This window comes from Diabrotica virgifera, chromosome 4 (assembly GCF_917563875.1).
Source record: "Diabrotica virgifera virgifera chromosome 4, PGI_DIABVI_V3a".
Taxonomy (NCBI): domain Eukaryota; kingdom Metazoa; phylum Arthropoda; class Insecta; order Coleoptera; family Chrysomelidae; genus Diabrotica; species Diabrotica virgifera.
This window is the reverse complement of record NC_065446.1, coordinates 250256019-250273529: the sequence shown is the minus strand read 5'-3', so window position 1 is coordinate 250273529 and position 17511 is coordinate 250256019. Positions and strand designations below refer to the sequence as shown.

The following is a 17511-nucleotide window of genomic DNA, read 5'->3' as shown; positions in this document are numbered from 1 at the left end:
CCAAAAACAGCGTCTTTTCTATAATTATTTTCTTTTCTATAAGCGTTGATTGATACCAATACAAGTAAACTGGTATAATATATTTATCAATTAACGCTACGAGTCTATCTTTATATTTTAAACTTTCTTGTACGATCTATTCTTGTACATTATGCCATTGATTGAAATTGTACAAGAAATAAACAAAAAAAAAATTGGCAACACTGTGACTGGCAAACATTCAGCTGATTCAGCATTCAGATGCCAAATAAATTTTAAGGTTAGGTTGAATGCATACTCGTACAACATGTCTAAATTAAATATACAATTCCCTAAGGAAATACCACCACAGACTAAAAATTAAGCAGATACAAAAGGTAAAAATACATACTATAAATAATGATAAATAAGTATATTTAGTAGATATAAAATATAAACGTCAAAACAAAATACAATGCGCTTGCGTTAAGCAAAATTCCAATATCGAAATCTAATTTCGACAGGGTAAATGGTGTCGGAAGTCATTTCTATTCACTATTCCGATTGTAGAGATTCCGAGGGAGTTACGGAATACCGATTTTGACTATTTCTATTCGACTTGGCCACTTCTATTCGATTTTCCTGACTTCTATCATCGAAATGAGTTACAGAATAGACATGATTACCTTTGCTAGAGAAAACAAACGAATGCAACCTAGATTTATGTTTAGCTTTTGTAGACTATGAAAAAGCGTTCGATATTGTCGAGATATGGGCGATAGAAAAAGCTCTAAATAACAGCAGAAGAGACTTCAGGTACAGGCAAATCTTACATAACGTCTATAAAACAACAACTATGACAGTCGTATGGGAAAATAAAATATCCGTAGAGGCGGAAGACAAGGAGATATGATATCCCCAAAAACTCTTCACCCTAGCTCTGGAAGACGTCTTTAAAGGACTGGAATGGGAAGACAACATAAACAGAAAGAAACTCAATAACCTCAGATATTGCGATGATGTTGTTCTTATTACAACTAACCAAGAAGAACTAGCCACAATGCTGACTCAACTAGCACAAGCATCAGAGAAGATAAGATTAAAATGAACATGAATAAAACAAAAATCATGACAAATACAAATGACAAAAGAAAAATGGAAAGATCCATGTTGGGGATAAAACTGCAAGACATAGTATCAAACAAATGGAAAAGAGAGAAAACAAAAGTAAAAAATGTAACAGAACATATAACAGGATTACAATATACAAGTGGAGATTTGCGGGCCACAATGCGAGACAGGAAGATAAAAGATGGAATGCTGAAATACAAAACAGGAAACCGTGGACAGGAAAAAGAGGAAGAGGAATACCTTAGATGCGATGAAAAGACGATATTGTAAAAGCTGCAGAAACTCACTTAGTCCGTTCTTTAACGGTAAAATATTGCAAAACCTCTAAATTTTAAAGAACCTCTTGGATTGACATGAAATTTGGCATACACATAGCTAACAAGTCAAAGAAAAAAGTGATATTGTGCCGATATGTGCTTTTGCCCTGGGGGTGGTTTTCACCCCCTCTTGGGGGTGAAAAAAATATTCGTCCAAAGAAAGTCAGCAAATGGATAAACTGGCTAATTTTAAGTAACTTTTGTTCTATAGAGTTCTTTCACTAAGTCAATACTTTTCGAGTTATTTGGCAGTGAATATGAATATTTTTTCGAAAAAACATTCTCAGCAAAAATATAGCCTGTAAAAAATAAAAAAAAATGGTGTATATATCACGTCTCTACACCTAGTAGAAGCAGAGTTATAGCTAATGAAAAATAGGTTCATATTCGTCAAATTCCAAATGGAATACTTTAACGTGAAATAACCAAAAATGAAGCACATTTCGGGGAAAACTCATAAAAACTTATTTAAAGTGTTTAAAAAAAGCTTCATTTTTGTTTTATAAAAAACATTTCTAGCATCAAAATTAAACAAGTTACGCTCAAAATAAAGTTAGTCCCTTTTGGTTTTGGTAAAAAAATCGAGAAAATCACCCCCTAATTCTTAAATGAACTTAATCGTTACTACTTCACAAGTTTCTTGACTCGTGTATATATTGTTTATATGATCTGTAAGTTTCATCGGTTCAAAGTCCTTATTATTAAAAGGGCTGTAGTTAAAAGGGGTTGAACGGGTCACTGATCACGAATGTATGCAAATTTAGAAACACCAATTCTTAATCAATTTTTGTCTAACAGAAAAACAAAAAAATACATGATATTCAGAAAAGCAAATCTGACTTTTTTTGTTTTTCGAGATTTTTGGCATCTCTAACAATTTTTAAGTTATTTTGGAAAAAGCATATTTTTTTGAAAAAACCAATTTTTTTCAAAAATAAGCACTTTGAATCGATGAAATTTACAGATCATATAAACACAACATAAGTAAAATAATTTGTGGAGCGGTAACGATTAATTTAATTTAAGTTGCTAATTAGGGGGTGGTCTTCCCTATTTTTTTTTGCAAAAACAAAAGGGACCAACTTTATTTTGAGCGTAACTTGCTTAAATTTAATGCTAGAAACTTTTTGTAAATGCAGAAATAAAGCTTTTTTAAACACTTTAAAAAAGTAATAATAGATTTTCCCCAAAAAGCGCTTAATTTTTTGGATATTTCACGTCGAAATATTCGATTTGAAATTTGGTGAGTATGAATCTATTTTTCATTAGCTATAACTCTGCTTCTACTAGGTGTAGAGACGTGATATATACACCATTTTTTTTTAATTTTTACAGGCTATATTTTTGCTAAGAATGTTTTTTCGACTAAATACTTACTTTTTGAATTATTTGCGAAAAACCGTCTAAAAATGGGGTTATTTTGTTGAAAAATGAACATATTCACTTGCAAATATCTCGAAAAGTGTTGACTTGGCGAAAAAGCTCTATAGAAAAAAGTTACTTAAAATTAGTCAGTTTACCCATTTCCGGACTTATTTTGGACATATATTTTTTCACCCCCAAGAGGGGGTGAAAGTCACCCCCAGGGCAAAAGCACACATCGGCACAGTATCACTTTTTTTCTTTGACATGTAAGCTATACGTATGCCAAATTTCATGTCAATCCAAGCGGTTCTTTAAAATTTAGAGCAAAAACCGTGAAAGAATGGACTAACTGGAAAGCGCAGCCAAGGACAGACATATATGGAAAGATTTGGGGAAGGCCTATGTTAAAAGTTGGATAGAAATGGGCTAAAGAAGGCACACCTAAAACCGACCGCAGAGATTTGTACTGAATCTTCTTCTTCATGTGCCATCTCTTCTAAGAAGGTCGGCAACCATCATGGAAATTCGCACTTTCGATACCGCTGCTCTAAATTGTCTATCCAGGAGATGCGTCTTCTTCTAAGACTCCTTCTACCCTGTATTCTGCCTTGTATTATTAAGTATTGTACTGAATGCAGTATAATTTTGTAAGTCGATTGGTTGAGGGTGATCCATAATGGGGAACTTGCACATTTTTTTTTATTACATAATAATGTTCAGTTTTGTATAAAAATGAGATTTCCAAAATTTCCCGCTTCAAAAACTCATAATAACTTAGAAATACAAATTTTAAGTCTTCTTTATTTTAAAGTAGTTCAGACGGCCCGTGACGTCACATAGTTTTACATTAGTTTTTTATATGGTTATATCAGTGATGTGGGAGGGTTCTTCTTCTTCTCTTCATTTGAATGGCCTTAGCTACTAGGGCTATCCGGCCAGGATCCGTGAATATAGACTTGAATATTCAAGAGCCGTACCTGAGGTACATCTGGGCTTAAGCTCATAGCTCCTGAATCTGAAATAATTAAGAGCTAAAAAAAAAAACTTTGTAATTGTTTATAAGTTCCATAACTAAAGTTCTACTATTAATGGTCTAGTACTACCACGCAAAACCGCACTAAGCACAAAGCACATGCATTGCAAGCAAGCATAAAGTCTAAAGTTTTTAAGCAAGCTACACACGAGTCATTGTTGATGTTAAAAACTTTTGCACTGCGATTAATGTCTTTGAGTTTAAATTTTTAAACAACACATCAGTTAATGTCGGATCACGTTCTAGTTCCCTTCTATGCAACTGGGACTCTCTTTGGAACCTATTACATTCCAATAAAACATATTGTAAAGTTCCTACACTGCCACATAAACACTGGTTTGAATTCACTACCTTCAATCTAAATAAATGTACAGGAACACTACAATGTCCACTTCTCATACGACACATTTGTGTGATTATACCTCTCCCCAGGTTGGGAAATTTTGTAAACCATGCCTTTTTATATGGAACTGTAACTTGTGAGCAATAAGTAATTCCTTTTGCCTGTCCTATTTGTTGGAAACGATTTTCCCAACCAATCCATAGATTTTCTTTATATTTAATTTGAAAATCTTTAAAGGGGGCCTTTGGTTCTTCACTAATAGGCAGCTTTCTTCCAAGATTCGCAAGATGGTCAGCTCTATCATTCCCAATAATTCCAGTGTGACTTGGAATCCATGCAAATTTAATTTCTCTTTGTTGTTCATCAAATTCACATAGTTTTTGTTTTAGTTGGAGAGTTTGTGAGTCTATTGCCGCCTTGTAGCTTGGTCTTGTGATTTTCTCTAGAGCACTTTTAGAATCACTACAGATGAGGCACTTTGTAAAATTATTCTGTTGGATTAACTCTAATGCTTTTTTAATGGCAAATACTTCTGCTGAGCAAATTGAATTAGCGGATGGTAATCTTGCTGTTAACTGTGTTCTCTCGTTAAGGTATATCCCAATACCTACATTACCTTGTTTATCTTTGGATCCATCTGTGAAAATAAGTTTATATTCTGACCAGTTATTGAGGTACCATTCCATAAACTTGGTTTGGTTATTTGCCTCTTTGCCCATATTGACAGTTTCATAAGCCATAGGAGAAATCTGAATATTAAGTGGAAAGGAGTGACAAGGAAATAAGGAGCTATGTGCTACCTCATGAATTTCATGTAAAGTATTCTGGAAAGCAGCCAGTATTGGTGGGAAATATTTTCTTCTCCAAAAACTAAAGGAACCCAGAAAAACATTGTGAAATTGCTCAATTGAGGCATATATTGGGTTGTCATAGGCTACTACTTTTAAAATGAATTTAGATGCTAGCCATATTCTTCTAAGATCTAACGGTGTTTCTCCACACTCTGACAAAATTATATGAACTGGAGAAGACCTCATAAATCCCCCTACTACTCTAAGAGCTCTATACTGAACCTTATCCAATTTTGCAAGTAGAGAACGTGCACAACCTCCCAGAAAAATAGATCCATAGTCAAGATGTGATCTAATGTATGCCTTATATAGAGTGAGTAAAGTTGCAGGATGTGCTCCCCACCAAGTTCGACACAAACAACGAATAATATTGACTCCACTGGAAGCCCTCAATGCCATCTTTTCAATTTGACTTCTCCAAGAAAGGGAACTATCTAGAATAACTCCCAAATGAGAAACTTCTTGTTTCCAATCTAAACGTGTGCTATTCACTGATATTAGTGAATTCGGAATATTATTCCTATTTCTATCAAAAAAAATTGCTTGACTTTTGCTAGATGACAGACACATTCCCATATCATGAAGTTTATTAGAAATACTTTCTACTGCACCATTTAATTTTTCCACAACATCCACCCAGCTGTTACCGGAGCAATAGAGGGCAACATCGTCTGCATACTGAGTAATTAGAACATCCTCTGGCACACAAAATGAGATTATATTGATGACAATATTAAATAGTACTGGACTCAAAGGGGAACCCTGAGGAAGGCCCACATTGGTAGTTCTTGGTCCTAGCAGATTTAAGGAAATGGGGTCACGAACAGACACCAAACGATTAGTCAATAAATGTTTAACCAATTCAATAAGGAACAATGGCAAATTGAGATCTCCCAAAGCGTCCAATAATTGGATGATTGACACTTTATCATATGCAGAAGAAATGTCTAACATAACAGCAGCTGCTGGTTTCCTTTTTGAGATATTCATTGAGATTTCATTGACCAGATGAATTAAGTTTTCAGACACCCCTCTACCTTTACGAAAGCCAGTCTGGAAAGGCGATAGGATCATAAAATGTTCTACATACCAATCTAACCTTATTTTTATCATGTTCTCTAAAAGTTTACTAACACACGATGATAAAACAATTGGTCTCCAGCCCGAAAGACAATTTATATTTTTATTGGGTTTGGGAATTAAACACACTGTTTGTGATTTCCATTGAGTGGGAATATGCATTCCCTCCTTTAAACATAAATTGAAAAATTTTAACAGGAACTTGATTGCTGACTCTGGAAGATGTTGCAACATAGAAAATGTTATACCATCCTGGCCCGGCACAGTATCCTTTCGTTCAACCAAAACCAATGAAAGTTCGTTTAAAGTGAAGAGTTCACACTCGATAGTATTAGATTTCACTGGGTGAGACGCAATGTCCTCAAATACAGGTGGAGTCAATGAACAAAGCATTTCCTCCCCTAACGATGAATTACTAGGAGTTCTAACTGAGGCTTTAGTGAAAGCCTTATGGAAACTTCTCACTTTTCTCCACATTACTGATATTGGAGTATCAGGTGAAATTGTGGAGCAAAACACAACAAATGATTTTTTCTTTTTGGATTTAAGTTCTTTTTTACAATGTGCCCTAATTTTTTTAAAATTAATGAAGTTTTCTAAAGAAGGTACCTGTTTGAACTTCTTGACTGCCTCCCTCTTTGATTTAATTAAAACTGAACACTCTTCATCCCACCAAGGTAATTGTGGTTTATGGAATCTAACACACTTTTTCTTAGGGATGAACCTGTTTGCTGCGTCTAATATTAGGTTTTGAAAATCTGTGTAAGACTCATTAGGGATGTTGTTAATGTTAGACTCAATATATTGGTTGAATTGTTCCCAATTGGCTTTTTTCACATTAAAGATACTGCGATCTTGAAGAGAGTCATTTCCTTGGGGACTATTTCTATCCTGCCCGTAACACACTACAAAAGGAAAGTGATCACTTGCTCCTATCTCTGGAAAAACTTCCCAGAGGCAGTCCACAGCCAAACCTGGAGATGCTATAGCTACGTCAGGGACACTGTTTGAGTCAGGCGGTGAGATTCTTGTCGCCTCACCTGTATTGAGAAAACACAAGTTATCCTCCTCCAAAAGATCTGCAAGACGATTGCCGTTCGGATTGTTAGATGATGAACCCCATAAAGAATGTTGGCAATTCAAGTCACCTATGAAGAAAAACGGTTTATCACACATTTGAACCAATTCTCTAAAGATCTCCTTACGAAAACGAACATCTGGTGTCTTATACGATCCTATAATAAAAAATGTTTCAAATTTGATAATGATAGCCTGCCATTTTTCAGGCAAGTGAATATGTGAAATGTCTATCCTATCAGCTGCCAGAGACTGATGAATAAGTACAGCTATTCCACCCCATCCATCAATCCTATCATCCCTATAGCAGTAAAAATTGGGAATATGCAAGTGCTGTGAAAATTTCAGATGTGTTTCATTTAGAAGAATGATATTAACATCATATTCGTTAAGAAACACCATTAGATCTTGCTTATTGTTAAAGAAACCATTAATATTCCAATGCAAAATATTAAATATCATAACTATATATATAATTTGTTACTATTATTATTATTTTTTCTTTTTAATATAAAAAATAATATATTATATTATCTGTAAGAAATAAATGAAAATTCAGTCAACACTACTTTTACTAAAATTAGATGTATTATGTGACTCATCAAAACCTGCAAAATCCATATTATTATCAGAGGTTAAATCAACGTTTTTTGAAAATACACTATCCTGAGAATGTACACGATTGCTTGTTAATGAGAGTGCAAAACTTGGGACTTGTGATCCCGTATACTTTTGTGAATCATTTAATTTGTTTAAAATCGGTAATCTAGGTAAATTTCTGCTTAGATCCTCATTTAATAAAGCTTTATGCGCCTCTTTGTCATAACTAATGTCTTTAAGAATTACTTTATTTTTCCTTTTAACTGGGACCACATGACTTTGACTCTGGAAATGGGGAGTGGAGGATGGGGATTTTTGAAGGGCTTGAGTAAATGCTCTGGGCGAGCTGGATAGTAAAGAAGGAAAATCCCTACTTCTCCTCTGAAACATTCTCGAATTCTCTGGTTTTTCCTTAATTGGGGGAAACAGCTTGGCAGCTTCAAAAAAGGTGAGATCTTGGAAGACCATTACTTCATTTATCTTTTTTTGCCTTTCGAATTCTTTGCAAATTTTATTTGTGGCAAGGTGATCAAGATCGCAGTATAGGCATTTTGGTACAGAAACTGTGCAGCTTTGTACTGTATGTTCATCGGAACATTTCGGGCATCTTGCTTTTCCCCTGCACTGTCTTTGTGAGTGCCCAAATCTTAGGCATTTGAAGCATTGCTGTACAGGAGGGATGTATGGATCTACTGTTACCAAGTTTGAATATATGATTATTTCTTTAGGGGGAGTTCTTACGTCAAAGAGTAGTTGTACAGTTCCTGTTGGAATGTATGTAACGGTCCCATTGCTATCTAAAACTCTTCTGTTAAGTCTTCTGGCCGATATAATTTTCACGTTTTTTTGTAATTTACTGTCGTTAACTATGTTTTCCATTGAAATATTTATACTTACATCTCTAATAATACCCCTTGATGTTAGCATTTTTTGAGGTATATAAGCAAGAAATCCTTTCTCAAGGATTTCTGTGCTATTTAGTATCATATTTGCCTGTTTGGAGGTGTTAAAAATTACTCCAATTCTATTCATGCCTTTTCTACTAATTTCTTTAATTCCAGTCGTACCCATTGTATGAAATACTTTCCCAATATCCATAGGATGGATATTTCCTGCTTTTCCCTTGTCACTCTCTATCATAATAAGGAATGGGCCGAAGTCAGTGTCCTTGTATTCAACTTTTCTTCTACTAATATTTTCAATCCTAGATGATAAGTTATTAACTTCTGTTAACATGATCTGATCGTTTTGGAATTTATTTTTTAAAGCACAGAGTTCTTTTTCTATTAAATTAATGTTATTTTTATGTCTCGGGGCTAGCATGTGTATGGAATTTAAAAAATTTTGCGAGTTCAATGAAAGCAAAGCATAGATCCCGCCCCCTTTGTCAGGGGGGCCGGGAGAGTTTGTGTCCATCTCCTAAGCCAGCCTCTACTCTACTATACTACTGCTACTATGATTATATAAAGGCAAAACTTACAGAAAAGTCCTTAGTATTTCTTATTCACTACTAACGTATTAACCCGTTTTAACTTTTAACTTAACTACTAAATTAATGTTCAAACACTAACTAACTATATCTACAGTATAATTACTTAATTTATAACAATTTTAACGCGATGATTTTCAAATCGAAAGTTCAAAACCCGAAAAAACCTATTTACTTTTCAAATGTCATGTGGGAGGGTTATATGTAAGTATATTCTTCTTCTTCTTCTTTAGTTTATTGGCCTCCACCTACTTGGGTATTTGGCCACAGCATCGTCGCGAAATATGGGAAAATATTTATATTGTAATGACATTTTTTGATCACTATACTTAATAGGAAGTGTGTACCTACTAAGTTTTATCGTTAAATACTTATGAGAATAATAATCAGAATAAAATCCCAGTATAAAATTAGTAGGTATAATGGGAGTATAATATACATAATATATGTACTTACTTATCTGCTTTAACTCCCCGAACTTCTCCGACGGAAAAATTTTCACTCTTTTGAAAATATGTAGCCACCATACACATATCAACTATAGGTAAGTTATCAGACTGCCCTTTACAAAAACCCTCTTCGGTCATTTTAAAAAATATATCTTAAAAACACTCAAATATATCAGAAATAGAAATTATCAAATATATTTATAAAACTTAGTGTCAGTGTCAAAACGAATGCCAAACCTATGAGGGAACTTACACATTTTTTTATTACGTAATATTATTCAGTTTCCTTTAAAAGTAATATTTCCAAACTTTCACGCGGTAAAACCTCATAATAACTTAGAAGATAATTTAAAATCTATATATTTTTTTCTGTTTTCTGGCCTTGGTTTAGAAGAACCCTTAGCCAATGTAAAATAGTTCAAACGATAAAAAACGCTTGTGACGTTACATAACTGTATTTTCTACTGACGTTTATAGTGTCTAATTTAAAATTATATACAATTTTGTTTACTTTGTTGGTGCAGAATGTACATGCACAACTATATATGACGTCACTATGCGTTTTGGACCACCTGTTTTAATTTGAATTTTTAATCGTCTTTAGGGGCCAAACGAAAGACAAACAAAACTTTTTTTATCTTTGATACATGTTTTAAATTATGTTCTGTTGTGATTTATAACATTTTTTTCGAATTTAAAAATTTATGCAAGTTCCCTATTAGTTAATGTTTTTAATGTGATCTTATCTGATTGTAATAATTTTTTTTTCATGTTGTAGGTATACGTTTATTGGACTTCTATAAAGAAACCAAAGGAAGAGATCTGATGGTAAACTCAGTCAGGACTTGTAAATGGTGGAGAAAGTTAGCGTCCGTCCATTCGAAGATTATGTATGACGAATTTTTTAAAATTGATGCAGACACGAGGTTAAAGAGTTTGATAGCGTTGGAAGCTGTTGGTATTAAAGACATACAGATTTATTGCGAAGATTACAACTTACCTGTGGATAAATATTATAGGGAATTTCTCAGAAGGTAATATAGAAGTCACAGTTATTGTTATATAATATCAAATAAGTATCAATAAGCTTTTCAGAAGTTTAGTTCATCATATACAGGGTGGCTCATCTTATTCGCCTCGGTCTCTGTACGGAAAACCACTTTGTATTTAAAAAAAATGTCTTCACAGAAATATACAGGGCCTTTAATACTACAATCTAAAAATAATGTGAATTATACAGGGTGCTCCAAAAAAGAGTGGTATATCAAAGTTATATTTTTTCTTATGGAATGCCCTATATCTGATGACATTACTGAATTAGCCCTAAAAAATAAGCTATACTTTCATAAGGGTTCCCTATACCTAAATACAGGGTGTTTTGATTTATTTCAATTTTTATGAAAATGTAAGGTTTTAGAAAAAAATAAATATCTACGAATTTAAGAATCAGTAGCAAATTCTTTCTTGGATCTTAATAATAGACTATGTAGTTTACTTAAACAAATGCTTACTGCAACAAAAATTTTTACAGGGTGGTCAAAATATGAGATTGTTCTATTAACAAATTCAGGCTGTAATAACTTACTTATTTTAAATGGAACACCCTGTATCTTACTAGTCTGTCGCGTAGAAAATTTACTTAGCTTTCAATTTATATTAGGATTTCCTATGCCTATCTTTTTACAGGGTGGTCAAAATATTAGATTGTTCTATTAACAAATTCAAGCTGTAATAACTTACTTATTTTAAATGGAATACCCTGTATCTTACTAGTCTATCGCGTAGAAAATTTACTTAGCTTTTAATTCTTATTAGGGTTTCCTATACTTATCTCCCTTCATTTTTCAAATATTTAAAGATTTCCTAATTTGTAAGCTTTAAAAATTAGAATTAAGTACCTATGTCGTGGTTATGTACAACACATCACCAACACCGGCAATATACTTAAATATCTTAGTCAAGATACTTTCGTTAATAAAATTCACATGTTTATCATTTAATCACACAGAATGTTTTTATTTTAAATGACATACTCGATATTCTATTCTTTATACAGGAAGATATTTAAAATCATGTAAACAATTCCATGTAAACATTCTCAATAGACATGTTATTCTGTAAGTATAAATTCCCATGTTATTCTGTAAATACCCATTTTTACATATTCTTGTAAAATAGGCTCGTTTTCGTCATAGTAGCCATTGCATTTAATTTTGTAATTGCGATTCAAAGATTCAAATAAAAAGTGGTGTTCTTAAATTTACTTAATAACCGTTGGTCTAAGATATGCGGAATAAAATATAATTTAAATATCTTCCAGAATACGGCATCTAATATAGGGTATGCAGTTTATTATAAACATATTATTCAATGTCACCTGTAGATCAGTGTAGGTAGGCCAAAACCGACTAAAATAATACAACACTCTGTGTGATTAGGGACCGTTCAAGTATTACGTAACGCAGGTTGGGGGGGGGGGGGTTCAAAAATCTTCAAAAATTGCGTTACGTAATAGTTAAACGCCCATTACAGTGCGTTACGTAGTGGGGCAGGGGGATCAAAAATCTTTAAAAATCGCGTTACATAATACTTGAACACTCCCTTACATGATAACAATGAAAATTTTATTAATGACAGTATCTTGTCTAAGTATATTGCCGGTGTTGGTGATGTGTTGTACATAACCACGACATAGGTACTTAATTCTAATTTTTAAAGTTTACAAATTAGGAAATCTTTAAATATTTAAAAAATGAAGGTAGTTAGCTATAGGAAACCCTAATAAGAATTGAAAGCTAAATAAATTTTCTACGCGATAGACTAGTAAGATACAGGGTGTTCCATTTAAAATAAGTAAGTTATTACGGCTTGAATTTGTTAATAGAACAATCTAATATTTTGACCATCCTGTAAAAAGATAGGTATAGGAAACCCTAATACAAATTGAAAGCTAAGTAAATTTTCTACGCGATAGACTAGTAAGATACAGTGTGTTCCATTTAAAATAAGTAAGTTATTACAGCTTGAATTGGTTACTAGAACAATCTCATATTTTAACCACCCTGTAAGAAACTTTGTTGCAGTAAGCATCAGTTTAAGTATGCTAAATAGTCTATTATTAGGATCCAAGAAAGAATTTGTTACTGATTCTTAGATTCGTAGCTATTTATTTTTTTCTAAAACCTTACATTTTTATAAAAATCGAAATAAATGAAAACACCCTGTATTTAGGTACAGGGAACCCTTATGAAAGTATAGCTTATTTTTTAAGGTCAATTGAATAATGTCATCAGATATAGGGCATTCCATAAGAAAAAATATAACTTTGATATACCACTCTTTTTTGGAGCACCCTGTATAATTAACATTATTTTTCGATTGTAGTATTAATAGCCCTGTATATTTCTGTGAAGAAATTTTTTTAAAATATCAAGTGGTTTTACGTACAGGCACCGAGGCGAATAAGATGAACCACCCTGTATACAATAGTATGTTAAGGGGGGAGGGACGGTATGGTTTGAAATCAAAATTTTAAACACATTTTTGTGAATTTCCTTTAAAAAAATGGTAGAGTTATTTTATATTTAAATTAAATAAACATATTAAGTACCATTCACAGATTATTAAAAAAAAGTGTAGGCAAAATGTTGAAAAATAACCCAACGCAATTTTTTACAGACTCCTAAAAAATAGATTTTGTGGTGGACATCAGAATTCGTGATTGCATGTGAAACAAAAAATTCAAAAAGATTTTATTAGCTTATGAGTGTCTCGGGGTAATGCTGTCGAGTTTTTTATTTTTAACGATTTTGAATTTTTGGTAACACTCAGAAGTAAAAAAAAAGAATGTGTGTACTTTGTACGCACGTAAGAAGTTATACTTCTAAATATGATTTCAATGAAATAAATATACTTTTGGACAGTTTATTTGTATTTTATTTAAAGATTAAATTAATTTTTACTTACTACCTTCCAAAAATTTTTATTAAAACAATACCAAAAATTAAAAAAAGATTAGAAAACACCAGGATTTGAACCGGAGACCTCTTGATCTCCAGCCCAACGCTCTACAACTGAGCTATACCCTTTTGTTTATACGGGCTACAAGATTTCTCAGACATAGTGACAAACATATGAAGTGAATTATAAAATACTTTAAATATTACTTATCTTATTCCCGAGGTAGACAAGTCCAAATACACAAAAATTATAATAATAGTTATTTATGATATAAATGTTAAAAGCACAATTTTAAGGCACGTATGTGAAAGATTCGCTTCGCTCATTCTGCAATTCACATGAGTGCCTTAAAAATGTACTTTTTAACACCTATATCATACAATATTTTTTCTACAAACGTCTTATATATCAACAATTATAATTAATTCATTCTCAATTACAGGACAATACCTACAAAAACTTTTACTTGAACTTGACTGACATTAAATTTTTATATTTTTCTTGACATTACATCAAAACTGCCTATACTGTCAAAACGTAAATCATAACAACTATAGAATAACATCTACTTTTATTTTTGTATATTCTAACAAATTTTAATAGTTTTTTTCTACAAACGTGTTAAGGCTATGGGTACATAATTCGCAAATATTTTACGTGTATCCCTACTTTTTCTGTCTTTACACGGCAAATTACGTGTAGTAAAGTTCACACTGTTATGGATATTTAAACATTACTAGAATGTCATTCTACTTGAAAATGTCATCATTAATTTAAAAAGATGGCTTTTGAATGTTCTTGGATAACTGTTATTTTTATAATTGCAAATTATTAATTCAGTTAATAAATGTGATAATTTTTTCACTAACTATGTATTCAGTGATTGTAATAATTTATTTGTACAACAAAAACTAATACTCAATCGAGAAAAGAGGAAAAGTGTTAAAGTGATTTTTTAATAATATATTGTTCTTATGGAACGCTTACAATTTTGAACATCTTTAACAACAAAATACTTGGATCACAGAATATATTATCCTGATGTATTCTCTGCTTGGATCTTCCACAAATAATACACAATAAATAACTTTTTATTAAGTTCACGTCTTAAATCAATTATTTATCAAATACACTATATATCAATAATATTTAATCAATAACTCAAAATATTCCCGATGCAATGCAAATATTTAAAATTGTCACTGATTGTCAGTGTCTGACTGACAATATATGCTGACAATATTATATTAGGCTGAGTGCGTTGTAAGACAAAGATAGATTTGGAAAATATTACCGCGGCATTGTGTTCATTTTTTTTCGAATCCTGAAAAAACCAATAAATATTTTTGAAAAATTTAAACGCAGAATGAAAGACTAAATTATTACCGAGGGCCGAAAGTCCCTTAGAATAAATAAAAAGTTTATTTTGAATGAGATATTTGCAATTAAAAATCACACTAAATTTTCTCTTAGTTTTTCACCCCTGTAACTTATTAAAATAAACATTATAGAAGTTCTCAGGGACTTTCGGCCCTCGCTAATAACGTAATCTTTCATACTGCGTTTAAATTTTTAAAAAATACTTATTAGTTTTCTCAGGATTCGAAAAAAATGAATCCCCATTTGAATAGCATTGCAGCCGAAAATACGTACCGATCCTCTTAAAAATGCAATAATACAGTTTAAATTAAATTTAAAAAAACCTTTTAAACCACCTTTTTCAAAATGCGCAAGTTGTATTATTAATATTAATGTTAATAAATGAAATATAAATATTTTGACGTTTCACAATTTGACAATTCACTTTTAACTGTAGTGCCATAAAAATTTTAAAGCACTAGTGCCTTAAAGTAGCATTTTTAACGCTCCTATGGAGTGCTATAAATTGCATTTTTAACACGTTTATAGAAAAATATATTTAAAAACACTAATATATTCTTTTCACACCTTTTCTGGACTGATACATACATAAATTAAAACATTTAGTAACGAACTCCATACTGACAGAGTGCGCATGCGCGCAGATTAATAAAATTTCACCCTCAATCGCGCCTAAAGAAGTATAACTTCAAAAACGAAATTTTTGCAGAAAAGGCTAAAAAATAAGCATAAAACAAAAAATATCTCGACAACGTTACCTCACGAAATGTTTAAAGAAAATATATGCAAAATTTCAGGTGAGTCGGTCAAGTAGTTTTTGAGTTACAATGTCCACCGTCTTTTAAAAAGCAGTTTCGAGAAAAACACATTTAAAGTTTTTGACAACTTTTTTGTCTGTCAAATTGTAAAGTGATGCACACCGGTACATTTTTTGAATCGCGGAGTAATCTACAAAAGAGAACGGGAACAGCTGTTGAATGTTCCTCACTACGCTCAATCTCAATCTGAAATTTTCAGGGAATATTCTTCACGTTAAGTACTTTCAGTTAAAATAATAAAAAAATCGAAAATATAAAAAATTTCAAACCATGCCCCTTCTTAATTTCAGTATTAGACGTTAACCCATATTTAACCGGTAACTCTAATAATGAGAAAAAAATTTTCAAAAACGTGTTTTTCGCAATAAATTAGTGTAAACACAGAAAAATACTATAAATTTTTTTCAATTAATTTTATGAAGGTTTAAAGTTGGTTATTTGTGTTAAACTACTATCACATAAATATTGTGGAAGCCCGACAAATTTAAAACAATATTTCAAATTTAAATAAATGCACCACTGGCAAAACAGATAATTTTAAATAACTACAGTTCATGAAATTGTTTGAAACAAGATTCATGGTACAACTTGCCATATCCGGACCTGTCATATCCGGACGGTTCTGCCGTCCGCCTCTACCGAAATCTACCGATAAAGGCAGTCCTGCTGTTGGACAACGCACCCTCTCATCCCGACCCAAAAGAACTAAAAGATGGCGAAATAAAGTGTTTTTTTTTGCCATAAATGTGACATCCCTCTGTCAGCCTATGGATCAAGGTATTATAGAATCTATAAAACGTGTCTATCGACGAAAGTTATTGACGGCGTCGATTACTGGAATGTATGAAGGAGAAAATGTTTCAGAGGCTATAAAAGAAGTGGTCTTGATATCCGGATTTTTTCATATCCGGATCGGTCTGTCGCCACATTAATCCGGATATGGCAGTTTTTATTGTATTAGATGAATTTTACATTTAATGCACATGTCTATAAACCCTGATAATAAATATTAATATCTGTTTTAGTTCTTTGGTAAATTGGAAGCCCGAATACGAGATCGAGTCTCAACAAGGTAGAAAAACAATCGTCATGAAAAATAATGAAGACGCCCTCCATAAAATTTGTCAAGATATTATTAGTGTAATAGGAGACAGTGAAAAAAAGAGTGTCTTAAAATCAATGGAAATTATGTTAAAAGAGGTAATTGAATTAATTAGCCTAGAGTTAAATTAAATCTACAATAATTAATTAAGGTGATAATCAACGCTAGGCGGGAGGGGGGTTACAACTATTGGATGGTCTCTGGGGGATATGGAATAGTAATGGTGCTAAGCGTATAGAGCTCAAAGCACATCTAAATGGGGGGTTACAACCCCTCCTGGTTACGCCTATGGTGATAATTAAGTAATTCTAGTATGGATATACGAAGTTACACTAGGTTTGTTGATTTTTTGAATTTAATGATAAACGTCTACTTTCCTAGTAAAAAAACGTCTATTTTCTATTTTCTGGGCCTGAAAGAAAGGATTTACTTGTTGTTTTAATTTTTCACATTATCTGCAGTGATGTCCAATACAGCAGCTATTATCTGAAATAAAGAATTCTTGAATGTTAAGTATGTTAACAAACAAAAATATAATTAAACAAGCACTTAGATTTC

The 17511-nt window shown here is 32.3% G+C and overlaps 1 protein-coding gene across 1 annotated transcript in view; it reads left to right on the top strand.

Moving 5' to 3' along the window:
* Nucleotides 1-17511, top strand: part of LOC114326885 (kinetochore-associated protein 1) — a 120184-nt gene that overhangs the window by 74542 nt on the left and 28131 nt on the right. The window contains exons 21-22 of the mRNA XM_050648845.1: nt 10472-10727; nt 16877-17051. Coding sequence (XP_050504802.1) covers nt 10472-10727; nt 16877-17051 — 431 coding nt within the window. The remainder of the gene's footprint in view (nt 1-10471; nt 10728-16876; nt 17052-17511) is intronic.